This window comes from Nycticebus coucang, chromosome 1 (assembly GCF_027406575.1).
Source record: "Nycticebus coucang isolate mNycCou1 chromosome 1, mNycCou1.pri, whole genome shotgun sequence".
Taxonomy (NCBI): Eukaryota; Metazoa; Chordata; class Mammalia; order Primates; family Lorisidae; genus Nycticebus; species Nycticebus coucang.
The window spans coordinates 187,097,235-187,125,042 of record NC_069780.1 but is presented as its reverse complement, the minus strand read 5'-3'; the positions used below and the strand labels follow the sequence as shown (position 1 = coordinate 187,125,042).

Below are 27,808 nucleotides of genomic sequence, written 5' to 3'. Positions count from 1 at the left end.
GTATAAATATTTTACTCAAGAAATTAACTGATTTGTAGATGAACCCTCTGGTGTTAACCACACTAAATCAAAATATGTATATACCTTATTACCAGCAACTCACATGCCATGCTTTCATCAATTATTAATGCTGTTATTATCATGTAGGCCCATGGGTATATTAAGATGTGCAACTACTTCTAAAATCATAGAATTTCAGTGAGGGTTACATTTATTGGATCCTAATTATTTAATACATAGTATGCTCAATCTATGTGTGTTATATTGGGTACCATTTTATTCATCATGTACTTACTAACTTGAATACACAATTAGGACTGTCTATGTTATTAGTACAGGGAGAGGCCCCAGACCATAATATTTGGTTGCTACCATTTGTTACCATGCTGGAAAACGTAAAATTTATCTTGAGATGAAATGTAATAATTTAATCATCACTCTAACCTGTGACCAGCTCCCGGATCTCCAGGTCGGTGGTCTTGCGGAGCAACCTCACCAGCGCTGGGATGCCACCGCAGTTTTTCAGAGCTATTTTGTTATCATCATTGGCCTTCCCATACACCAAGTTCCTCAAAGCTCCACAGGCACTACGGTGGACTTCTGTCATGCGATGGTCCAACAGGTCCACCAGGAGCTGTATGCCTCCTTGTCTCCTTATCTGAAAGAGCAAAGCACAAAATCTTGGCCTTAGAGTCATCATCCACAACATAGTTTTCACATGAAGTATCTGCTACAATTAAATGCACTGAACTGGATTAAGGCAAACAAAGGGGGAAAAGAAAACAAGTCTTCTCCTTAGATTTTTATTGGCTATACTTGCTTTAATATCCTACCAATAAAAATTCAAATTATTTCCTTCAAGCTATAGAATTTTGGACAGGTGATTTTAACTTCATCATGGGTATCTCAGACATTTCTCTCTATAAAAATATGCCACATACTCATAGCATGAAGCAGATGAAGGAGAAAAAGGCTTAAGAAGGATCCTCATTCCTCAGACATTAAATTGAACCACTGTCTTAAAAAGCCAAGAATTGATTTACAAAATCTTAAAATTTTGCATAATAAGGAAATGCTCCAAACATTTCCGAGGAACCCGAAGCTAAGTGAGAACCTGGAAGAATTGACAGAAGGAGTTTTACCTCAGAAGACCTGAGAAAATCTGAATGTCACTCACAGAGGAGTGAGGACACGCTTGGTCAAACCACATCATACTTAACTTAGGTATTTGATCAACAACAGCAGCAACAACAAAAAAAATCACATTAAATTTTAGTAGTATTTATACATTAAGAAAATTTTAATCTTTTATAAGTTAATATAAAAAATAAAAATTTTGTAGTATATTTCCAGATGCATGGTCTTCTTATTCTTTGATCTTGGGAACAATTTAACAGTGAAAACATAATAAAGTGCCTGGTTAACATACAGACTATTTCATGGTGTTTTCATTAGCAAAGCTGCATCTGAATACTTTCTGCCTTTATATAGAAAAATAACAGGATTCATTTGGCAATACCCTTCTCTTTTTCTTTTTTTTTTGTACTTTGGTGTTCCTCAGGGATGGGAGGATTGGCACCTTCTCTACTTAATTTTCTTGTTACAGAAAACTCATTTATCCCGCAGATGTGCTGGGATGCAGGGATAAATCCCTTGGCTCTTTCAATGGTGCTCAAGTGCCACTTTCTCTAAGAGATGACTCTAAAGTAACCGCGTCATTTCAAACTGCAATCTGAACCACCTTACCTCCCAAGCCCACGTTGCTGTTTACTTTCATTTTTTCGAGAATTCTTTATGGCACTTGCTCTAACTCATCATGTTTTATCATTATCATCTGTCTTCTACTAGAACCATGTGTTCTAAGAGGCACGTCTCTTTGTTTTGATCACTGATAAGTCCCTATTCCTATTCCCAGTGCAATGCCAGACACATCATAAATGTCACTACATATTTGTTGATGGAATGGGGAGGTTTAATTAATACATGACTTAGTGTTTCTTAGATTTGCTTAAATGGTGCTTTTGAAAATTGAATATTATCTCTCTTTAAAGAAAAATCAAAACCTTTTTGTGAACAGCCAAGAATGTACAGAGGGCTCAGCCCAGAGCTCCTCCTGCACCAGCTCACGACCTGAGGGTGCCTCCGGCATACAGGTGGATCACTGACCACACAGACTGTGCCCTCAGGAATTATTTTCATTCATCAACAAAGGAAAGCAGAAAGTCTTGAATCCTCAGAGAAGTCACAGACTCTAAGTCCCTAATTTGAAAAACATGAATGTAATGTTTCACATGTCACACCACCTGTGACAACAGGACCGGGGAGAGAGAAGGAAGGACTTCAATGGAGTGTCATTGAGCAGGTCATGTCTGCACAGCCTGTGTGTGGGGTGTGAGAGCACCTGGGCACGGGGGCTCAAGGGACGACTGAGTTAATTTAAAAAGGGAAAGGGAAGCAGAAAACAACTTTCCCAACTTTAGTTCTATTCAGAGCTTGCTTGGAACTGACCCACGAGAGACGACATATGTGTGTGCTGTACACAGACCTGGATTATAACCACCTCCACCGTATCATAACCCTTCAGAAAGGATATTCCACCTGTAGGAAAAGGCTAAACTATGAACATCATTTTCTCTATCAGCGTGTATCTGCATAGGTGCAGTTTACTTCAAAATTCTCTGGGTTTAATCTTTGTAATAATGACAAAGCCATTAAAAAAGAGAAAATAAATCCATTCTTACAGTGACTCTAGCAGTTATATGTTAAGAGCAGATGTATCAAAATCTGTATTTTATTTATGTGTATATATTTTGGTTATACTGGGTATTATAATTAATATTCCTAATTTATGATAATACATTTTCCATTCATATGGCTTAATGAATTCAGCTGTTAAAGTATTCTTCCAAAACATTAAAATGGAAAATGAACTCAAAACGAATGCAGTATAAATTCTCAATGCTATAAAGAGAACACAATATTTTTGGTATGACCCTATTTAATGATATACACCCAAATTTATAATGAGATCTTAAGTTCTATTTTAATCTATTTAGAGAAACACAAATAAGACCATAATTTCTTTTCTCTGTTGTTATTTGGAGTCACCAGATCATCTATATTAAAAACTATGGCTTGGGGGCAGTTCAATTTTTATCTAAGATTGTGAGACTCCCACTTCAGCTCCTGAAGCCAAACGTGAGTCAGAGAGAATATCTGACTGTGCACATTTATGAAATGGGTCGGCCAGGTTGTTTTCCTCTTCCTCCGGCCTCCCCTCTCCCAGCAGGACCAGGGAAGCCCTGCAGTGGCCCTCAGTCCTCTCCCTCCCATGCACGTGGCCATGGATGGTCCAATGTTTTCCTCTGCACTTCCCTCTGTTTTGATTTATTCCTGGAGTTTCTCCTATAACCCAACCTTCTAGTTTCTTCTTCTAAAGAAACCTATTTAAACATTAACAAAGTATAACTTTTTGAGAATCTATGAGGGCAACCTGCCTTCTTTGAAACAGCACCTGTATTTCCTCTCTTCCTAAGTGGTGAGTGATCTGGTTCCAATTTACCCTCCGTGTTCATCATTCCCTTTCCAGCAGGCTGAGCCCAGGGTTTTGATGACAACACATCACTGCACGGCAGTTTACTCTGTCACCTCCATTCCTTCATCTGTGTGCAGAGTCTTTACAAGTCAAATCTTAAAAGATTCCAGCTTTAATATTACTAAAAACAAGTCAACAATTTATATCTAATTTATATCTGATAGTATGTATATAGAATATGGCAATAAAATGAACAGCATGAGAAGGGCGTCTGTCACAGATAGTGAAGATACACCGGAGGAATAGAAGCATGGTGCCGCGGATTTCCTTCTCTCTCTCGGCTATTTTTCAATAGACCTTATTTTTAAGAGTAGTTTTAAGACAGTTGTTAGGTTCAGAGCAAAATTGACCTGAAAGTATAGAATTCCCATGTACTTCCTTCCCCCAGCCCCAGACACAGCCTCCCTCTAGATCAATACTCTGCACCCCAGTGGTACTTTGGTTAGAATGGATGGACCTTCAATGACACATCCTAACTACGAAGAGACCACAGAGTTTGGTGGTCCAAGGTTACAACAGGGTTCACTCTTGGGCTGTGCTCTCTGTGGGTCTTAACAAACGTACCCTGGTGTGTATTTTCCATTGCACAATCACACAGCAGAACCTCCATAGCTTCCCACCTCCCTACACTGACCACCTCCTTAAGTTGACCTGATTTTCATAGACAGGACATGCACCATGTGTACAGTACAGGAGGCCTAGTTCCTCGTGCTGACCACTTTCATATGTTGACCTGTTGACCAGGTGAACAACTTACAGGGTTTCTACTGTAGTTTCATGGCTCTAAAAATCCTCCGTGCTCCCTTCCCCAAAGCCTGACAGCACAGATCCTTTGCCTGTTTCTATGATGGTGCCTTTTCTAGTATGTCAATAGTTGGAATCACATGCAGACAGTACATAATTTTTCAAATGGGCCTTTTAGTAATAGGAATTTATGGCTTCTCCTGGTCTTTGTGTGGCTTGGTATCTCATTTCTTTTTGGTGCTAAATATTTTATTTTCTGAATGTATCACAGCTTATTCATCTATTCGCCTACTGAAGGACAGCACATCGTGGTTGCTCCCAAATTTTGGCAATTACACATCAAAGATGCTACAAACATCTGTGTGCTGGGTTTTGTGTGGGTATAAACTTTTTACTGCTTTGAGTAAATGCCAAGCGGTGTGATGGCTGGATCATACGATAAGAGTATGTTTAGTTTGTATGAAACTGCCACTCTGCCTTCCCAAGTGGCTGTCCCCTTCCATAAGCCCACCCACAGGGACTGAGAGTTCCTGGTGCTCCACATCCTCACGAGCATTTGGTGCTGTCAGTACGTGGATTCTGGGCCGTTCTAACAGGCGCACAGTGGTGTCTCACTGTTGTGTTTCCTTCTCTTTGGAGGCTGCCTGTGTTGTTCAGACTATCTACATTACTACAAATGACTGAACAAAAACAATGTGGAAATACATACAGAGAAAATGGTAATTTTGTTTGCATGTGGACTGAACAAATCTCCAATCTGCTATTTTATGAAAGGAAAGGGCTTTTCATACATAACCTGAACAGAAAGTCTTAAACTCATTTATTAAGAGATTTTTTTGAGAGATGCAGCTTTAGTCAATTGCTCCTGTGTCAACAGCTCGCATTTCTTTTTCTGCTTAGGTGTAAAGTTTAGGGAATCAGATGGTGACAGGAGTCCGCAAGGAGTAAGGAAGGTGGATGGTGGAGAACCCCAAGCTTGGGGGAAGTAAAAAGAAAGTTAACCAATCCAAGCAAAGCCATGCCCTACTGACTGTCTCTTTATGTTGTCTACAGTGAGGGCTTTTCTGAACCCGATGTAGACTGTCTCCTGGGAATGAGTGCGGGGATGTGTGTGCAAAACCCCTGAGGTCCACTCACTCAGTTTGCATCAGGGGAGAATGAAAACAGCTTCCACACCTTTACCGTGCAATCTACTACCATGAGGTTCTTTACAATTTAAACTCCAGAACTAAGAATATATAAAAATCATTCAAGAATAGAAGACAGCAGATCTCTTTCATGCTCTTTCCTTATGATACAGAATATATCTAAGCCTTTTAAATCAGGAAATAAATGGATATTTAAATTAAATATAAGAATAAGGCAATTAAGGTAGTATCACTGCAAACATGGGGCCTCACCTCTGAAAGGATTTATTGCTTTTAACATAACCAGCAGTTATTGAGAATAACATATTTACCAATGGATTAGCTATTATCACTAAATTGATATCTACATTAATGAATTATTTATGGCCTATCCAATTACAGCCGTGTTGGGATGTTCATGATAGTCTTCATAAAATGATAACGATAACGATGATGTATAGTGGGTTTAAAAATTACTTTTAACAGCCTGCAACAGAATTCCTCTTGGGAGGTACCTGTCTTCATTTAAAAAATACTGGGACAAGTTGCTTTGAAGATAGTGAGACCCTGAGGCCTGGCCGACTAGGTGTTCAGGGCCGCTGAGGAGACTGCTCATCTGTTCTGCATCTGAAAGGGGGAAGGATTTGGGGCTGGAGGTAGAAGAGAGAGAAGGCAGAGGAGCTTTTGTCAACCTATTGGAAGGTAAGATAAGAACCTCAAAACAGGTAAGGGCCTGGGTATCCTTTTCTATCTCCCTCAGGGAGCTTTCATTCTGAGCAAACTAGATCTATCCTTGGGCTTCTGGGTTTGTGTTAAAAGTCTGGATTGGAGACTCATGGTAAATTTTAATAAATCATCTCAATAAAATTTTAATAAAAACTTTAAAGAATTTTTTATGAAAACTTAAGTCATGATGTCTGAGAAACTGGTTTATAGAAAGAGTTGATTAAAAAGAAGTGCTTCTACTTAGTGATTTTATTAAATTTCCAATTAACTGTTACTTTATAATTGAAGAGTTGGTTTGAAAAAAAACAAAAACAAGTAACACAGTTGTTATATATTCCTCATTAATATTAGGAATTTAAATACTTTACCTAAAAGCTACAGGGAGATACAATGTTAGTGGATTCAAACCAGAAGCCTAGCCACAGGTAACTGAATCTCACGTTTCAACTTTTTTTTTTTAATTAAATCATAGCTGTGTACATTAATGCAATCATGGGGTACAATGTGCTGGTTTTATACACAAGCTGGGTTCATCTCTTGGTTCTCTATTCTGTTCCAGACATCTACCTCTCTGTTTTTGTGCCAGTACCATGCTGTTTTGATCACTATCAATTTATTGTATAGTCTGAGGTCTAGTAGCAGGATTCCTTCTGCTTTGTATTTATTTCTGAGTAATGTCTTGGCTATTCGAGGTTTTTGTTCTGATTCCGTATAAAACGAAGTATTATTATTATTTTTTTGAGATCTTTAAAGTATGACAGTGGAGCTTTAATAGGGATTGTATTAAAATTGTATATTGCTTTGGGTAGTATGGACATTTTAACAATGTTGATTCTTCCCAGCCATGAGCATGGTATGTTTTTCCATTTGTTAACATCTTCAGCTACTTCTTTTCTTAGAGTTTCATAGTTCTCTTTATAGAGATCTTTCACGTCCTTTGCTAAGGTAAACTCTCAAATATTTTATCTTCTTTGGCACTACTGTGAATGGAACAGAGTCCTTTACTGTTTTTTCAGCATGACTATTGTTGGTATATTTGGTGGGGAAAAGATTCCCTATTCACTTTTCAACTTTAATGTACATATTGCAAATTTATCAGTTTGTAAACTTTCACCTCAATAAATTTCACCCCCTGCTCTTATTGGAAAGCTAATTGAAGAATCAATGTTTCCATAAAATCTGAGTTGATGTATGTCCTCTGAGTAATACAGAAGCATACTTCATAAAGACCAAAATTTTTTTATTTAGTTTTATGTTTGAAATTATCTGTGAGAATTTTGAAAGATAATCTCTCTCTTTCTACAGTTGTGGAAAATAGCCTGATTTTTCCATTCGATAGATGAAGCAGGAGGAGTTTTGTTTCTTTCTAAATTGTGTTTCTTTCTTAATTGTGCTACAGTGATTAGGGTTGTCAAATTTAAACCTAGATTCAAATTATAGATACTCTTCTTAAAGCCGGTGGCCTGTGTCCTTTCAGGCAAGTCACCTAAATGCCTATAAAGTATGAACAAAATGTGAACCTACTTCATAGGTTGTTTTTAGGATTAAATGAGATTTCAAAGGTGAATTGTTCAACAAAATGCTCAGTGAATATTACCTGTCACAAAATACTCACTGTTATCAGCCTGTTAAAGCTTATTCTTAATTATTACCTGGTCAACATATGAATTGCTTTAACTATATGCTGATATATATTCAACCTAGTGAAAGGAATACAATCTAGGGTTATAACTTCACAGATTAGAACTAGTGTGTCAACTGTATATTATCTATTAGATCATGAATCCCATCTGGTGTATAACTAATGAGATTAAACATGGGATATTTTTATCCTAAAATGAACTGCCTAAATTGTATTGGTCATTTCAAAATAATTTCAAAGTGTGCTGCATCCATATTGTACCAATGGGATAGTCTGATAGACATATTTCCAATGAAGTACTACAAATTAATTAATCTACACTTGATTAATTCATTTACGCTCTAAAAAGAATGTCATTTTTCTTTGCTATGGTAACTTAATTGACCACAAAAAAAGGCATATAAAAACATAACAATTTTGAGGTAATACTAGTTTTTAAGAGGAAATATTAATGCATTTATGAAATATATAGAGTATTAGTAGGCAAAAGAGAGAACCATTTTTGATTTTATTAACAAGTAGATTCTAATAAATAGATGAAAAAATGAAATTAGTAGCAAATGATGCGACCAGTGACAACTTAAATGCCTCAGAGGTTCTACTCTCATGCAGACTTCCCCAGATGCTGCTTGTCCGGGGTGCAGGATGCAGAGGGGTCTGGGATTCTTCTCCATTTATGTCTAGCTATTTGTTTTTTGAATCCTGCATTTCTGCCCTGCCTACCCCAAAGAGTTACTAAGAAAGACAAATGGAACAAATGGAAAGGACAAGGAAGTCTATAAATACATTATTACCATTATTTTATTTCTCTTATTCTTTCAACTACCCCAAAAGCCCCCACAATCTCTAACACATTTGTCAACCTGTATCGATTTCAAAACCTTTTTGAATCTGCTGTCCTTCAGCTAGCATTGAAGTTAGACATGACCATCACGGATGTAATTCCCTGAACATACAACAAAACAAACATCTTGGAGGGGACAATCATTTATTTTTTCTTTTTTAAACTATCATCAATTTAAGAGAAGCATTTGATAGTGGACGCAGTATTAGCAAAAGGTTCTGTCTATAACTCTGGTTAAAGAAAACGGTTTCCCATGAATATCTCTGAAATGCTTTATTTCATAGCAGTGCAAACTTTCAAGTTCTCCTTCTCACTTTCTCTTCTCACTTTCCTAGTCTCATCATTTAAGAAGATAATGGAAGGAGGGGGGAAAATTCCTTTATTTTGGTTTGAATGTGAATCAAGCTTCCGCACAGCAATGCATTTTACAAGATGCTTTAAAAGGAACAGAGAACCCTCATCAACACGAGTTATATACTCCACACCCAGGCCCTTCTGTTCCTCTTTTGCTAACCATAATCATGACCAGTGAAGTTTTCTGGGCATTCACCCCATCTTAGAATAAAGCACCCAAGGTAGTCAAATGTGCCTCACCGACTTTTCTCTGGCAGCTAAAAGCATCTTCCACACACGCTGGTCAGTCCTCAGAGATATTAAACACCAAAAACAAGTTTCCACTTTATTCTATACATGCACCCAAGAAAAAAACCCTCCTTTAAAAAACTATCAAGCAATTCCACAGGTCCTTTTCTAAAGACATCGCTTGGGAAACTGATCCGGGTGAGTCTAACAGTTTCTGTCACCTGGTGTAAGTGTCCAGCTGCCCTTGCAGATGCTGGACATGATGCTGGACATGGAAATCACAAAGCAGTGACAGTAACAATGAATGCCCCTACGAAGTCTCCCCGCTTCCGAACTGAACCCACAAGTTTACGTTCCATTTCCACATTAGATGTTGAATGTCAAAATCCAACAGTTTTCTCTAAGTCGGAGCAAGTTGATGAGATGAGATCAGAGAGCACTGCATCATTCCAGGGTCTGGAGTAACTTGAATCACGCTTTCCTTGAGTAACTGCAACAGCCTCATTTGGGGGTAGACTTCTCCCAAGGCCATATTCCCAAGTTTGAAGCTACAATTTTTCTCCCTAATTTTTTTTATTACAACTCCAGATCTGCAGGGCTGCACACACCGCCTCTTGGGGCAGATTATCTATTTCACAGCAGGAAATTTCATCTATCACATAGTACCACATGCAACGGTGCATGTTACTTGAGTCAATGACAGCACCACAGCCTAAAACAAATATTCACTGTCTACAAAGGTGGGTATTGTTTAAAATATTTAAAGATGAATGGATGGGGCCAACACCTTCTTTCTCTTCCATTTCATTGAACTATTATTCTTTTGGCTTCTTTTTGATGTTAGTCGACAGCCTTTGTCCAACCTAACTAATCAAGCAAATGTCTCCTTATCTGGACTCCAAACCCTCAACTAGCCTATGTTAATACTTGCTGTACAGCTAACTGAGCAGACTGTTTGACCTTCAACCTGACTCTTAGAAAACTTGCCACTAGTATGGCTCTTAAAAAATTTAACATGAGAATGATCCAATTTTAACACATTAACTGCCATGAGTTGTATTTAACTCATGATAGTTTTGAACCTGGGGCCTTGTGAAGCATATATAACTCATAAGACTCTTTTACACATTACGTGATAGCTGACCTCCTGGAAAAAACCCTGAAGTTGGTTTGTAAATATCTTATTTGTTGATGCTCTTATTGTTATAATTGATTGATGATATAATTCTAAAAATGTGGGTTAAATGAGCAGAGGTCAATTAATTTTGTTTTTCTATTTACGTTTACCTTTAAATTACATGTAAGACTGACGAGTTGAAGAAAACACTTTACGTTTATGAACTATTATTCAAGGTTTCATAACCTCATTACATTACTAATTTTCAAGTTTTTATATTAGTTATTAATTGATGTGTGTTTTAGGATTATTTAATTTGTGAAATTTTTATTCTAGTTTTGACTTAGAACACTGAAACCACAAGGAAAATTTTTTTTTCTAGTTTGCAGTCAATGTGTTAAATCCAGAATAAAGCGAGGACACCAATTACAAGTCTTATTATTTAATTTTGCTATGGATGTGATGGTCAATAGAGTCAAATCATAAAAGTGCAATAAGGAGGTAAGTCCATGAAAACAAGAAAAGACTCACAAAGATCAAAATTAACAGAAATCTTCGGGAATTAATATGAAAATTTAGTGAAATACAAGCATGGAATTTATAAAATAAAAGCTTTTTAATGAATATATATATATATAAAGCCCTAGTTCTTTTATATACTAAAAATATTTAGTCAGAATTTTAAAAAGAAAATTACCCTCTTCAAAAAGCAAAAAACAAAAAACCCAGCATGTACATGAAACACTGAGAAAAAAACATAATAAGAATTGGAGAGTTTCTAAATGAGAAAAATAGCAAACATTTACAGAAAAGCAGACGTAAATGAATGTGAATGGAATACCACATTCTTTTCCTATTATAAAGATTTGCCTTGATCCCCAGAAAACTTAAAAATTGAGGCTATTCCAATCTAAAGCACAGTATTTTTCAGAGTTGTTTTGGACATAATGGCACTAAAGTTCATCTGGAAAAATGAACATTCACAAAATGTTCATCTGGAGAAATGAACAAATCACACTCAAAAAAAAAAAAAACACAAAGAATTGTGGAAAGATGAGCATATTCTAAAGCACCAATACTTAGAGTAACACGACAATGGCCCAAGAAATCAATAGAGGACAATGAAAGGCAAGAAAGGAATCCAGAGCAGACTGACATTTACGAGATTCTAGAGTATCCTCACGGAACAGTGGGGATTCAATACCTAGAATTAATGCCAACAGGCTCACCAGGTGAGAGAAAAGACGACAGTTCATTTCTTCACCATTACACAAAGTGAATTCCAGATGGATTAGAAATGTTAACGTGAAACATAAAACAAGAACTAACAAGGGGGATATACAAATGTACATTTATATATTACTGGAAAGACCTAAGGTTGAAAAGCCAATGAAAGTCATAATGAAAAAGACTAATACATACAACACACACACACACGTACACAACACACACACAATACACAGATACACACACACAATACCCAATACACAGATACACACATGCTCACACACACATGCTATAAACAAACCTCAGCAGACAGGGAAGAACTAGAAAAATTATTGGCTATAAACATGATAGACAAAAAGTTTAGATCTGTGGACATTGTTAAATTCTTCTTTTACATTAGCCAATCTATTGAATGCAAAATGCTCTTTTTTAAGTTTTAATTTTCATTTTCCTGACTATCAGCGAGGTTGAATTTTTGAATAAACTCTTCACCAAAGAGGTAAAAAAACCTGTATGAATAAAATTAGAGTATTTTACTAAACATTATAAACAGAACATTAATAAATACAATGAAATGCCTTGTTCATCAATGAGAGTAGATATTGAAAAGCCTATAAATTCTCCAAAATTTATTTTTACTTTCAACACAGTTGTAATCAAAATTCATAAAAGGTTTTTGTTGAACATGTCAAAATTCCTTAAGCAAGGAATAAAAAGAATATTTCAATAAGGTAGAATACAAGGGGGGAATTAATTTATCTTATGACTATTACATAAAGTCTAACAAAGTAATCATTGCGGTGCTGAGTCATCATGGTTCAATAGAGGAGAATGGATAACCACAGATAGAGTTTAGTATATTTAGCAGCTACTGTGTGATAAGGAATTATAAATCAACGATGAAGGACTGAATTATGAGAAAGATCTTAAGAGAGTTGGCTATAGACCATGTATATTCCAAGAGTTGAAGAACTAAACATTCCAAATAAAGGCAAAGATAAGTTAACATCGATATGATTTTAAGGTTGAAATAGGAGTCCTAAACAAGAATGGCAATAATTTATTTCCAAATATAATAAACATGTACAGATATAAAATACTTCCCCAGTTTTAATACTGTAGTTATGCTGACTTTTAAAGTTCAAATATAATTTTGCTACTTCCTCATAGGGGTCACATGGTCATACTGAAGTTAGGATATGTCTTAATCTAAAAGATGGTTCCAATACTCACTTCCTTTTTTTTTTTGTAGAGACAGAGTCTCACTTTAGGGCCCTCGGTAGAGTGCCGTGGCATCACACAGCTCACAGCAACCTCCAACTCCTGGGCTTAAGCGATTCTCTTGCCTCAGCCTCCCGAGTAGCTGGGAACTCACTTCCTTTTTCATCTTCCTCTTTATCTCCTTCCCCACCCCAATCCCCCACAATGAGGTAGCCTGTAACAACGAACAGTTTTATAGAGAGAATTTAAATAAAGATGTAAGATTAAACAATAACTCTTCAAATTCTGGTCTTAATTTTTAAAATTATCAATTAGCTGTTTCCCTTGAGTACAAACATCTACTTTTTAGAGTAACGGTTATGAATCTAATATTTTACTTCTTCATTTGGAAAAGATATAGTCTAACATAGTTATGTGCAGCAAAGCAAAATTCACATATTGCTCAACATCTCAAAGGGAATTGGAGATGAGTTCGCATAAATCTTGAAAACACAAATCCCAAAAGGTCAATATAGAACTCAATGATTTCAAAATTATTAAAATATTTAGAATGTGAACATAAGAAGCCCATGAATATTACCCACAAGGCTTTTATTTTTAAGAGGATGGGTCTGTTGCTCATTTGGCAGATATCTCTGGGGGGCCTGGTCTGCTCAGGGTGATGGAGAGAGGAGGGTGGGATGGACACTGCCTCCCTGCGGGAGCCGAGGTGCCTGAGAGGAGCCAGAAGCTAAGTAAAGAGACCAACATGAGGAAAATATGACCCTTTCAATAGTGAAAAAGAGAGGCAGCTTTATCTGGAAGAGGACCCGGAGATGGTTTTGTTATTATTCTGTATTCTTCCTCCAAATTGTGTGAGGTTTAGGTCCACCAACACTTGGGTCCACCCAGGTGATAAGAACTTCAAAGATAAGGGAATAAAGGGTGGGTGGTGTGGAATGTAGTTTCAGGGGGCTGGGTCAGGGGACAAGAGCGCAGAGACAGTGCCATGCTGCAGCAGCAGAGGAGAGAGTCAGCAGGGAAGGGGTGGCGTGAGCTGCCGTGCGTTGCTGCAGGGTTTTGGCTTCCTCTGAGGAAGGCGGGGATGGAACTGCCCCACTTATTATTGTAAAAAGTACTGAGTGTGCAGGCAGCGCTTGTGGCTCAGGAGTAGGGTGCTGGCCCCATATACCGGGGGTGGCGAGTTCAAACATGGCCCTGGCCAAAAACTGCAAAAAAAGAAAAAGTACTAAATGTGCCATGTGGTGACAGACTGGCCACAAAGTAGGGCCTCTCCTACTGTCCAGCTGACAGAAACACAGCAACTTGTGCTCTGTCCAACTGACTGGAGCATAAGCAATACAAGTGGCCAAATTCTAGATCTGTTTACAAGGAGCACAGTGACATCAGGTCGGACTTCAGAGAGGAATCCTGAGTGACTACGATTCTTAGCGTTTCACTTTTAAGAAACAAGCGTGTCAATAACCCTCACAGTGCTAGTCTGGGCTTGAGTGACAGATGGCAACAGTTACCAGAGACACAGCCCCTCTTTTAAATTCCTATGTTATTGGCATTACAAGCCCATACTTGTAAAAATTGCAATTCTTTTGTTCATACAAAATGGAAAATAACATCTTTTCTAATATATAAAATTATACCAAGGATGGGAGAAATAACAGAGAAGTTGTTTTGTATGTTAGGAAGCCTATGGTTATAACAAATGATGGATAGTAAAGGAAAGGTAGTATCTTCCACCAAAAGGAGTTATGACAGATATATAGAGAAAAACTTTCCAATGTATGTATTATATTTTTAAATTACAAATATCTTAATTTAAAAAACTAAAGTCATCTCAAGGGAGACTTTTATTAAACTTGAAAAAATTGTACAGAATATAAAATGTCCTTTATTATATGAATGACATCATATGCTCTTGGTGTGCTGTCTTTCTCTCCTGTTGTATTATTTATTTTTGTAGTTTTTGACTGGGGCCAGGTTTGAACCTACCACCTCTGTTATATGGGGGCTGGTGCCCTACTCCTTGAGCCACAGGCGCCACCCTCTCCTGTTGTATTAGATCATGAAGTCTGCTATATGTTCTAAAGGTATATTCTCCTTTGTTGTAGTAATATCCAATACTTAAGCAGACTAAACTCTGGCTGAGAAAAGAATCCCAGTTTGGGTCAACTGAATTAATATTTATTAATATTTCTGTCCATATTCCTTGAGGATGTTGTGCTTTTGTGAAGGAGAATTGCACAGGCAAAATGAGGTGCTGTGAAGCCTCAAACCAGCCTCCTCAAACATGGGGTAGGCAAATTATTTCTTGAAGAAATAACAGCTGAACTGCTTTCTCAGAAGTTGGAAAACTGGTGACCCACACAATGTAGTAGAAGGGTAAACTCTCAAGTGCCTGGGGTACAGTAGGCCCATGCTTTTTAAGTGGGGTACACGTATCGGAGTGCTGGGGGAAAGCGTAGGATCCCAGGTGTTAGACAAATGGTACATCTGCCTGGCCTTTAAATTCGCCCAAAGATAGTGGGGGAGGTAATTTTTTTTTATAACAATAAAGACATGGATACTTTATAGAGTAGAATATAAGATTAGCAAGAATTTTAAAGAAAAAGCATGGAATTTAAAGGTATGAGCTGTTTACAAAGAGTTGCTCTGTCCAACAGCCCCTGATTTCTCCATGTGGCTGAGGGCTGGTCAGGCAGAGAGAGCAGCAGTGGAAGGCCGAGGGGGATGGGACAGGAGAAATTTGCTGGCCCCCTCTTTGCACAGAGCCTTTCCTGGAGGAGGGATGCAGGGAGTGTGAGGATGCTGGAAAGAGAGTAGACGGGACCTGGTACTGAAAACCACATAAGGAGAAAACGCTGGAGGTGATAGGACATGTAGTCCCACATGCAGTGTCTGGAAAGCCGTGGGAATAGAGGCTAGAGAAGGAATTCGAGAGATGGTTAAAATGAAAGCATTATGGGTCCCATAAAGGTTTACCTTAGATGTTAAACATTTTTGACTAGTTTCCTGACATCTAGAAATTTATAAAAGGGATAACATGCATGCAGGTCTTTCCACATCTCTCGATTATTTCTCTGAATTAACTTTGATGTTGGTTTTAACAGCTCTGTGCTCGGAGTCCCAGCAAGGTACAGCCCATCTGAGGATTCTGCAGTTAGCACTGCGTCCACAGTCAGAGAGGTGGAGGATGCCGTGGTCACAGAGGCTGAGCAAAGTTCCACCACTTAGAGTTTCCTAGAACTCCCCTCAGCAGTCTGCCCAATTCAAGCACTGTGACCAATTCTTTTGAGAATTTGTAAAATGGAACATGTCAAGCTTATTTTCTCACATGTCTCTACTGAACACAAAAAAAGCTGTTATTAGGGAAGTCTATCTGCAACAAGGCATCCCGAAACATGACTCATTCAGTGGAGCTGTTCAGTTGATTAAACATTATTCACTCTTCGTTTTGTCCATCATCCCAAGCAGAACATTTCTATGACACTTGGATCTTGCTAGAAGAAAATGCATTTGTTTGGTACATCTGTGACTTTTGGAATTTAAATAATTCTGTACTAAGAAATCCCATCAAGAGCAATGAAATGCTTCCCAAACCTGTGTCTCCCCTAACGGAGAAGAAGATTTGATCCTCGGTGTCACATGGAAGGTTACTGTAGAAATTCTGATGGTGTAACAACTCTGCTAGTATTTTAAAGTTAGTAGAACTAAATTACACATGTCCATAATTTTATAGACATGTGTATATATGGCACATTCTACATGTACAATAATGTATAACATTTGTCTATAAATGAATGTGCATATATAAAAAAGAAAATATTTCAGAAAGGTCTCTTCCTGGTTCACCATCACAACGGGATTCATTCTGTTCTTTAGATTATTTTTTCTTAATTTAAAACTTCTAGCATTAATTTTCTTTGTTCTTTTTTTTTTTTTTTGTAAACATATTTATTACTGGACAAAGAGGGTCTGGCCGCCTGTCACTGTCAGCCAATATACAGAGATAGGGATAGGTCCACCAGACTTCATATGCCAGAAGACCAGTGATTCTGGAGAACAGTGAGCATAGCCTCTCAATTCTGTTCTGTCTAATATAAATATTAGTTATAATTCTAATAAGTTTTATAATGAGATACAAGGAAATCAGCGTAGAAAATTTTATCTGATAGGAAATAACATCGAAGTAGTCTCTGTTCTAAATGCAAAATCAACAGAAGTTGATTTTTACTTTAACAAAATATCTAGGAGAATTATCAAAGAACACATCATATCATCAAAGTAACCTTTACTCTACCAATATCCCAACAACTATTGTCTGGGTGTGACTATCTCCTCAGAGTCTCCAGAGACAAACATCCTCACAATCATAGTGAAACCATGGGCCTGGGGGTGGGAAAGAATGGGAGCTCAACAGAGCAGGTCAGCTGTGCTGCTTCAGCTGAGCTTCTCACGTTCCATCTTTTTTTTTTTTTTTTTTTTTGCAGTTTTTGGCCAGGGCTGGGTTTTAAAGAATCTCCTGTAGGTATCCTACTTTCCAATAAATAAAATAGCTATAGAGATTGAGAAGATGGTTATTTTCTTTCAATTAACAATTTCAGTTCAAAGATTTTCAGTTCTGGAGTGTACCAGATAACCTGGCTGTAACCCCAGTTATAAATAATCAGATGCTCTGATCTTACTCTTTTTTCAGAGTTTAGTTCTCAGCATGGCTTTCTCATAAACTCTTTACACATCTTTAATGCATGCGATCTCAGGTTAAAAAATAGCGAGCGTCCTTATTTTCTGTTTCATTTACTGATTTTGTAATTATGCATTTGAAATACCAGCTATAGACATACCTTGGTTTGCATTTTAAATTCTTTAAGAAGTTTCAAATAAGTTATGCATTTTATTGAATAAATTTGTTCCCCATACTGGAAGGAAGGCAGTGGTTACACTCTCAGCTTTTAACAGGCTGGTAGATGCTGAGGACCAGTAACAAACCAGGACTTAAGGGATAAATTTTTGTTATGCTTTTAAATTCTGCACGCACAGTAGTGTTTGTTTTTAAAAATACATATAATCATATATGTATTATATATGATTATATATAATCCAGATAACCCATGAAAGACTACTTTAAGATTAGATGATTAACAGACTTCATTCCATACATATACATACATAAATTTATTATATATGATTATATGTATTATATAGTATATATAGTCGTGAGTGTTTGTTTTTAAAAATACATATAATCAGATCATCTCCATCTCTGTTAGACTCCTCCAATGATTTCCTTCACTTTCAGATCATTGACCCCATCTGTGTAACCTGCCCCTTCTTGCTTCTGTCTCTCATTGGGTCTCCAAATGACCTTTGGATTCAACTGCTGTGCTTCTCGAAGTTCCCAAGCTTCCCAATGAAGCCTCTGGAGTGGCTGCCTGTCCATCGCCCAGGTGTCCTACAGAGAGGCTGCCTGTCCATCCCCCAGGTGTCCTGCAGAGAGGCTGCCTGTCCATCCCCCAGGTGTTCTACAGAGAGGCTGCCTGTCCATCCCTCAACTTGATTAACCATCAAGAACAGCACATCCACCTATACCTCTCTTGGCCCACCTCCCATCCTGAAGTCTTTCCCATTTCCCATCTGATCATATTTCATGTACTCATTGGTTAATCATCTGCTCCTACCCCCACCCAGCGAGATGTAAGTAACAGATGTTTTCTAGCCTGACTTGCTTGATGCTGTGACCCCAGGGTCGGAGGAGTGCCTGGCACCTGGCAGATGCTCTGTTTTATCTTTTGATTGAATGCAGCTCTGATTGTGGACTTCAACATTTTGCAGTGAGGCCACCCTTCAGAAGAAATGTCATGTGTCAAGTAAATTCACACTTGAGGACAAAGCTTTCTGGTGCCTAGGAGATATCACAGAAACTTAGAATATTATGCAACTGTGAATATAATGACACTGGTCTGGCAAACATTATGCACCTTGAGAAATGTTTTTCTTATAACTTTATCTCTTTATTTCATGAAGTGAGAGTAATTTTTTCCCCACAAGTCAGAGCCAAGGCTATGTATTAAACGCTTTTGCACCCTGTACACCTGCATCTTGTTGGTAGGAGCCAATACTGAATATGTTAGCTAATTATAGATATGCAGATGTCTTGTTTTCCTTAATGCAAAAATATATAAAAGCATGTGGAATAGTGTAGCACTCAGGCCCACAGCTGAATATCCAATTTCCAGTAGACAAACTTGGGTTAAATGGTGAAGAGACAGATAAAAGTTGAGAACAATAAGGAAGATTATTCATAATTCAAAATCTTCTCATTCTGCTGTCACTCTTCAGGATTTAAGATACTAAAATGGAAAAATCTAAATTGCAAAACAAATTATCATCTATTGATTCATTTCTAGCATGTTCATTGCAGGAAAAATTAAATCTAGAGCCTGGAAGCCTAGCAAAAAGGGGAAAAAAACATTAGCTTTCGAAACTCTCAGAGATAACATGAAAAAATGAGAGGTATTTATTAATTATTGATATGCTTGCCTGGGTAAGGAAATAGCAAGTTGAATGACAAATCAAGCAAATTATGATTTACACTGAAATTTTTGAAAGGGGATTTTTATAACTAGAGTTGGGACTTGCTCAACCCGTCAGCAATGTACTTGCTGTTAACACTGCACCTTCATCAGGATGGAATGGACTGATGTGATAAAGCCAACCAACTAGTTAACAGAATAATGCTCTGTCAGTGGCAGAAAAAGATCTAGAACTTCATCTGAAGGAAAACATGTCTGCAGAGCAGGAGGTGATGTGGCATCCTTGAGTCAGAGGTGCAGCTTCTCAGAGCTCCCAAGAGCTAGGAGATCATTTTCTTTGCTTTCTTAGGTTGTGGTAGGTAGAATAATGGCCCCTACCTCTGCCCCATAAGATGTCTATGTCCTGATTCCTGGAACATGTGAATATTTCATGTTACATGATAAAAGGGAATGAAGGCTGTTAATCATCTAATCTTAAAATAGTCTATCATGGGTTATCTGGGTGGGCCTGATGCAACCACAAAGTTCCTTTAAAGGTGGAAGAGAGAGGCAGGTGAGTGAAGATCAGAAAGATGATAATAGCATGAGAAAGACTCACTCAGGTGTGCTGGGTTTGAAGATTAAAGGGCCCATGATCAAAGGAATACTGGAAACTTCTAGAAGGTGAAATAGCCAAGAATATAGGTTCTACCCTCGAGCCTCCAGACAGGTACACAATCATGCCAACACCTGGATTTTAGCCCAGTGTGACCAATTTTGGACTTCTGAGTCCAAGAGCTATAAGGCAATAAATTTATGTTGTATCTAGCCACTAAGTCTATAATTTGTTATAGCAGCAACAGGGAGAGAACACATAAGCTGACAATTATGGGCCCACCAGCAGCACTTTGGGAGTCGCTAGATAACAAGGCAGGTGCATTTACCTGTCCACGGTAGACACAGAGGGCTGCTGTGCCCACTCATTCCTGAGGCCCAAGGTGCTGTTTCAAGGCCATAACCAATACATCCTTCTCTTGCTCTAATCACCAGGGCTTACTTTTTGGCTGCTGGGTGAGACACACATCACCTGGGCAAACTGAAGTTGGGTAGGACAAAGCCCATGTCAATCTGTGCTCTGCATAAAAAAGTACCAAGGACAGGGAAATGATTGCTCTTTATTTATTTTCTTGGCTCAGCAGGCAGCCAACCCACTGGCCACTGCCCTAAAGTCAATGTTATATGATTCTCTTCTCAGATCATTTCAATGAAGAAAGACAAATTGTGTCTTCTCAACATGGCTGACCACACACTGAATGGTTGGCTCTGTCTGATGGCTGGTTGCAATGAATGGCTCACTATAACTTGCATCTTTTTAGGTGGTACGTTCAAGAGAACATAACCTAGGCAACTGGGAAGATGTGCTCTAGTATTTGGTTTGGGGTTTTGCCCAAACATTAACTTTTCCATGAACTAGGGTAGAAGGAGGTATCTTTTTAAAATTGCTTCTTCTCTAGTATCTGGTGTTCTTGTCCACAACTCCTGTGTTTGTGGCTTTGTTCAGATGCAGCATCACAGGTTAGGCCTGTGGTTTCACTGTAGAAGGAGATGCAGTATCAGAAGGAATTCCAAGAGAGGCTCATGAAGTTAGAGGGCATCTCAGGCATCATTGAACTTAGGAAGTTCTTACACAAATCCCCATAGTTGGTCAGAGAGTGTCAGGGCTGACCCTTTCTTACCCTGGTGCTGTCCGGCATTCCCTGAGGTGTGTCTGGAATTTCAGGCCATGTATCCCCTAGGGATGCAGGGTATCCCTGTTAGTGCCCAACAGCACTTCACTAATCACTTTCGGAAAGGTGAGGCAAAGCGTGGCACTTAGTATGTTCAAAATCTTAAGGTTGTCTCTCTGCTGCCCCAACTTGCTTTTGCCATGTGCTCCAGTGTCATTGGGTATTTGTTGCTGTTCAGATAAAGCAGCTTGTGGATCTTGGGAATCCCAGTTGTGTTGGGTGTTTTAGCCACTGAAGGCCTTGAGAGTTTGTTGTTTGGTACAGCCTTCAAAAATGGCTCTTTCTCTTTTTTGTTTCTTTTCTTTCCTCTTTTTTTTTCCTTTTCTGTTTCCCCTTCTCTTCCCTTGCCACCCTCCCCTCCTCTCATCTCTCCTTCCCATCTTTTCTTTCTCTTTCTTTTTTTTTCTATTTCTTTTTCTTCCTCTCTCTTTTTTTTCGGTTGGCACTTAATAATATCCCTAACTATAAGATATAATATCTGCAGGATCCAGGTAGTTATACCAAGTGCTATGTCTCTTATTCATTTCAGGTGGCATCAGGGAAATATGTTTTTGTCAACTGAGAAATATCCCTGATTCTTCAAATTTCCCTTGTGGGATCACCCTTATAAGGCTACAGAATTGACCAGCCAGCCAAACCTTGTCAGGTAAGTCATGCTGGTTCCCATTCTGTCTGCTTTCTCTTTGATCAAAGTCAGGTATCAAAGCATCTTTTATCACTAGTGACTTTGCAACCCTTCATGGAAGTTTTGGGGCCACGACTAAGGGAATTAACATATTCTTACCTGAAAAATGTTTATAAAGATTGTATGGTCTCACAAATAAAGGCAAATTGAGATTGGCTTTTGCTCAGGACTGGGAATGAAGGAAAAAAGGAATTTTTGAGACCGATGGCAGCACTATAACCCCCTGGTGCTCACCAAGCTTATTAACTTGAACTATATTGAACACTGTCAAAGTCACAGGGAGTACCACTTTATTGAGACCTTAATAATCTATAAACTCAACCCAGAAAAGCTGACTGACTGCTTTGGTAAAATAAGTCATTTGTACAGAGAGGTGTTGTAAGCCAGGAGACCAATTTCTCTGATCTCCTTTGCTGATGTAAATATTGCCAAGACCTTCCTGGGAAATCTGTCTTATTTTAGTTTGGGACTTTCTGTATCCTGAGTGACCAAGGGGCTCTCATTTAGTGTGCACAATGACACCGGGCCTAAGCCACCACGGGCACATCTGTCCTGTCAGGTATAAACTCAGTGTGGCCTGCACATGTGGTGTGTTCAGAACAGCGGGAAACGAGAAGAAACCTTTTACTTTTGAATATCCCCCTTTTCACTGTCTTTTGGAGCAATCTTCAGTTCTTCAGTACAATGACCAGGGATAATTACATTGATTGAACTCAGGATGTGACTTCCCAATCAACTGGCATACCTGCCTCAGCACGTGGCCTCTCAGCTGGGAGTGACGCGAGCGTGAGCAGCTCTCTCCTCATGGCAGGGTAACGGCTGGTCCTCTTCACGCCTCTTGCACTGCAACTCCTGCAGCACCTCAGTCTGTTCCTCCTCCCACCATTACGAGAATTGAATCAAAATCTTTTTCCAAGATTGCCATGTTTCATCTCTTTCTGAGCCTCCATCAGGGTCTTTTTCAAATCAGTGAAGTTCAGCATTAAACACTTCAAGTTCTCTAGAACATTGCTGGAGAGAGAACATCAAATCTGGGTTCTTTTTTCTTCCCATGTATTTCAGTTTCCTCATCAGTGGACAAGGACTGATGTGGTGGGTTGAGTGGTTTTCCTTCCCTGGATGTGTCCACATCTGAATCCCTGAAGCCTGTGAATGTATCACCTTACACAGCAAAAGGACTGTGCTGCTGTGGTTAAGAAAGTTGAGATGAAAAATTGTTTTGGACTATCTTTGTGGGCCCAATGTCATCACAAGAAGACATCATACAAAGAAAGGAGGAGAGTCAGAGTCACAGAGACGGAATGGGATGCCAGAGACAGAATAGGACGTCAGAAACCCAAGTCGGGATGGTGGACTTCGAAGACAGAGGAAGGAGCCATGGCCACCACCAGAGGGCGCCAACATCAGAGGACCAGATTCTCTCCTACAGCCTCAGAGGGAGTGTGGCCCAAGGGACACCTAATGTTAGTCCAGGGAAAGAACTTTGGTGGAAATTATTCAGTGCTGAAATATCGCAGTCTCTATTTTAAGAGTTCTAACTCTATTTAAGAGTTCTAACTGGGTGGTGCCTGTGGCTCAGTGGGTAGGGCGCCGGCCCCATATACCGAGGGTGGTGGGTTCAGACCCGGCCCCGGCTGAACTGCAACAAAAAATAGCTGGGCGTTGTGGCGGGCGCCTGTAGTCCCAGCTGCTCGGGAGGCTGAGGCAAGAGAATCGCTTAAGCCCAGGAGTTGGAGGTTGCTGTGAGCTGTGAGGCCACGGCACTCTACCGAGGGCCATAAAGTGAGACTCTGTCTCTACAAAAAAAAAAAAAAAAAAATTAAAGAGTTCTAACTAAGTATGACTTAGAAGGGGGTAGGGTTATCCCAGCCCATGAACCCCTAGGGACCCAGGCTTCTTTCTACTTCCCCACCTCCTGCTTTTCTCCAGTCCCTCAACAGCTCTGTCTCGAAAGCGCAACTCTGGAAGGCAACATAGAGCTTTCTGCTCAAATGTTCCAGTTTGTCATTCACTTGGGATATTATTTGTGTCTTCATGATATAAGAGAAAAACAGGGAAGTATTATTTATGAGGGAAATGCTGTTCTCAGGATGCTTCTCCATCACCTGTGAAGGTGGCAGAAACCTGTATAAAACATCAAAATTGACATGTGTTGCATTACATGTAAAAGAACAGGGAACAGCTGGTAGGCTATGCCTTCTTTCAGAAAACTGGCTTAAACGTCACAGGTGGTGCCAACAGGAAGAACAGCAGTTGGTTTAAGCAGATTTAAACAAAGGGAGTGCCAGATGGTGGGTAAGGGGTTGATGGTTCCTTAGCATTCAAGGGTAAGCAGACAATGGGCAGGCACCTCTCCCATCTTAGTGTTTTCCCATCTCTTGGAACCCAGTTCCTGGCCCTGTCCCCTGCCCCCTTCATTCAGCTCACACTTTGAGTCCTACAGCTCCCCCAACACTCCTAACAAGGTACTGTTGTTGTCTTCTGCTCATTTAGTCTACATTTTCTCCGAGCCCTGCCCAAACAACAGATTCCATCCCCTGGGGTCTGTAGCAAGGGCGGTCCCCACTCCCACTCCACAGCCTGGGAGGAGGTTGTGGAGGGAACGTGCTCCTCTGTGCAGCACAGTGCTAGGGGTGAGTCCCAGCTTCCGTGCTGAACCCTCTTTGCCTGTCCCCACGAGCACACAGAGATTGGATATTACAGTATTATCCACCCACTGTCAGAGTCCAGGGACATTTTGGTGTAACAAGGCTTTTGAGAACTGCCTGGGAACCTGGTCTCCTTATAATATCACTGCTTCCAGGGAAAATACATTTCGATCACAAGATTTATTCTGTCAAGCAATCTTTGGAAATTCATCACAACCTGTGCAGATCCACAGGAAATACAGAAATCATCCCCGAAGTATAATTAAATACAAATAACAAAAGAATTGATGCCGACTCTGTGTTTTACTTGTTCTGCAAGAGGAAAATTAATTAAGAAGGATTGTAAGTGCAGGAGAGCAATTTGAGTTTTTAAGAGCTCTGAGCAAAATAAATTTTTTTACTTTTATTTGCATCTGGGGCTTGGTTACAAAGAGCACTGGGGCTCCCACACCAGAATAGCCATCTTATAATGATCACCTATGGCTTTTCTTGACAGATTTAAGAAACATCTGTAAGGACGAAGTGTACCCCACAGGAAAAAGATGTGACAAAATGTCTATGAGATAGTTTGGGCACAAAGACATAGTTCTTCTAATAGGAATCTGATATTAAATGACAGGAATGTGGCTGGGCCAGACCTTTGCAAACACTTCAAATGAGGCAATGGGGCTCTTGGGCCAATCAGGAGTCTCCTCCCCTGTGTAAATCCTTTCCAACAGGGCACACAGAGGCCCAGAGGCCAAGGTCATTGTGCACATGCAGCGTCAGCAGGCTGAAGAGGTCTAATCCTTTAGGTTTAGAATGAGATGGAAAAATAATCTTGCAATAAAGCTGCAAGAATGGTCAGAGGCTTAAAAGAGAGGAGTCCAAGATCCTTTACATAGGATGGACTGATGAAACAGAGATCCCCAAAATACAGGAAAACTCAAAGCTGTGATGAAATCTTAGACAGGAGGGAGTGCCTTATAATCTGCACATGGCCAGAATAGCAGAATAGGATATACAGCCTTCTTGTGTTGTTTCTTTGTGTTTTTTTTTTTTTTTTTTACAAAATATTCTCTCTAGGAAAATCTGGAGAAGGTTTAGAAGGCAAAAAATAAGAAAGATGACAGATAAACAGGATCATTCTTTGGTTGAATGATTTAAGAGATTTTCAACTTGGACACAGGTATCAGGTAGTGAGTCAGGAGCAATAAGAAGAAAAGTGTCACCAGGAGGAGCTGGGCCAAGGTCTCCCTGCCACCTCTCCTGCACAGAAAGGAAGAGAAATGACCAGATTGTAGCTGGAGACGTCCTTTAGGTTGGATATAAAGTTGAACTATGTCCCTGAGGAGGGACTAGTTCTCCAGGAATAGCTCTTCTCTCAAATACATGTAGATCTTCAGAAATGCACCAGGTCAGCACAGGAAACCCCTAGGGCAGGGCCAGGGCCTCACCTGTGTGATGCAAATACGACACACACAGGCCCTTTGTTTCTTTTGCTCATTTCTAGAAAGACTACAAACCATTGGGGGTAAGGGAGGGTGGGCAGATAAAAGAAGATCTATTAAAATAGAAGGGAAGCGTGGCCCAAAGAAGAAACAAAGTTAAAATAACCCAAAGCGAAATTTGGCAAATCCAGCAAAGAGACTACAGAGAGAGAGAAACGCTTGCTGCTCACTGCTCCCAAGTCCTGACCCGGCTTCCGCAGAGATGGCTCTGCTCTCCACTCGTCCCTGTTTGGCAAAGTGAACCTCGCGCACCTGGTGATTTTAATTAGGAGCCATGTCTCTAGACATGGCAGCTGCATTTCATCTCAATATCCGTTGGATTCTTTAACTTTCGTTCACTTCTGGTTATTAAAATGGTCTCCTTCCGGTTACAAAGAATGAGCTTGTGAATTTGACAACTTCTACCCTGGCCCTCGCCCCAGTCTCCAGCGCCCCACCCTTCTGAGGCAGGAGGCAGGCTGCAGCGAGCCCAGGCCCCCAGTGTGCTCATCCCAACTGTCCCCTTTCTCCTCATGCTTTCCTGTTTGCTGTTGGAGGTAGGTAAGAGAAGGTAGAGGTGTGTCCTTACAAAAGCACGGGCCATGAGCCCACCATCTGTGGGTTGTGGGGTCTAGAAGGGGTCGGGTAGGTGCAGGAGCACCCTGTGGCCAGTAGTGGGCAGCCTGGCTCTGCACCTCTGGTGCCCACCTGCTTCACCCTCTGCTGCCACAGACCTGCAGGGGCATAGATCTCCATCCTTCCCCCGCCAGTCTGTTCTCTCCCCTTGACTCTGCCACATTCCATCTCCCTAGGGGGGACTTTAAACTTGAGGGAACATGAGTGTTCAGTTCCTGCTCATGAGGTCTGATGGAATCCCTGTGTGACTGCTCTGTGCTCTGGCAGCACAAGGCAAGTCACCAGCTCTGAAACTGAGTGGTCAGCCAGCCGGGGGAGAAGATGTCAGTTTTCCTCTTTTGCTGCCTCCCACAAACTCTGGAGGCTGCTCCCATCCTTATGTCCAGCCTTTCCCCAATGTGGCTTCCCATTCGATCCCAGTTCACCTGTTAACTTCTCAGTGGAAAAGGCCACCAAGCCAGGGAAGCCTCTACTACCACCAGCGAGACTAGGTCTTCTATCAAGAACTGAACTTGGTCCTGGCAATCACTGGCTTATTTGCTAACAAGGTGCTATATGTGCTGATGTCTCTATTCGGTGACCTCTGGAGCCAAGGGAAGCATTCATTTGGCTCCTGACACAGACCTGTCATGTGCATATCTGATACCTCCCTGACATTTGGTGAAGAGGACTTGGTCACATTAGCCCTGCGGAAGACAGCCAAGGCCACGGAAAGCTGCTAGATGGCTAGACGATGCCGTGAGCAGCTCAGGTCGAGGGAAGGAAGGAGAAAGAAAAGCTTAGCCGGCGGCAGAGACAGGAGTGGGGCGATAACATGTGCGAGGAGGAGATGCCTCTGCCCAGGGGTGGCCCTGCCAGTCCACCAGGCCCATCTACTGCTCAGTAACAATGCTGCCTAGTAAATCCTCACTGGGCTTCCCCCACGTTCCACAAGTCTGTGATTCTGACCCAGCCTTCAGGTAGATATACAACAATATGCAATCATCCTTGGCCTCGTCAGCTATAATTCCGTCCCGGCCTATTACAATGTTGCCTACTTACTACATGAGGCCACGGAGGGCGGCTCCTGCCTGTTTCCATTTGAAGCACTGGCCCATTATCTCTTGATGTTGCCTCTTCCATCATTCTTTGCATGTGAAGGACTAAGCGTTCATGAAAATGAAAAAAAAAAAAAAAAACATAGTGGGCCATTTTCTTCCTTTGATCAGGACGCTCACTGAGGATCACACGTCAAGTATCTCCAGTGTTCACA

General features: G+C 40.1%; 1 protein-coding gene across 3 annotated transcripts in view; it reads right to left on the bottom strand.

Moving 5' to 3' along the window:
- Nucleotides 1–27,808, bottom strand: part of CTNND2 (catenin delta 2) — a 943,962-nt gene that overhangs the window by 260,536 nt on the left and 655,618 nt on the right. For all 3 annotated transcript variants that reach the window (XM_053592980.1, XM_053592979.1, XM_053592981.1), the window contains one exon: nt 445–658. In XM_053592980.1, coding sequence (XP_053448955.1) covers nt 445–658 — 214 coding nt within the window. The remainder of the gene's footprint in view (nt 1–444; nt 659–27,808) is intronic.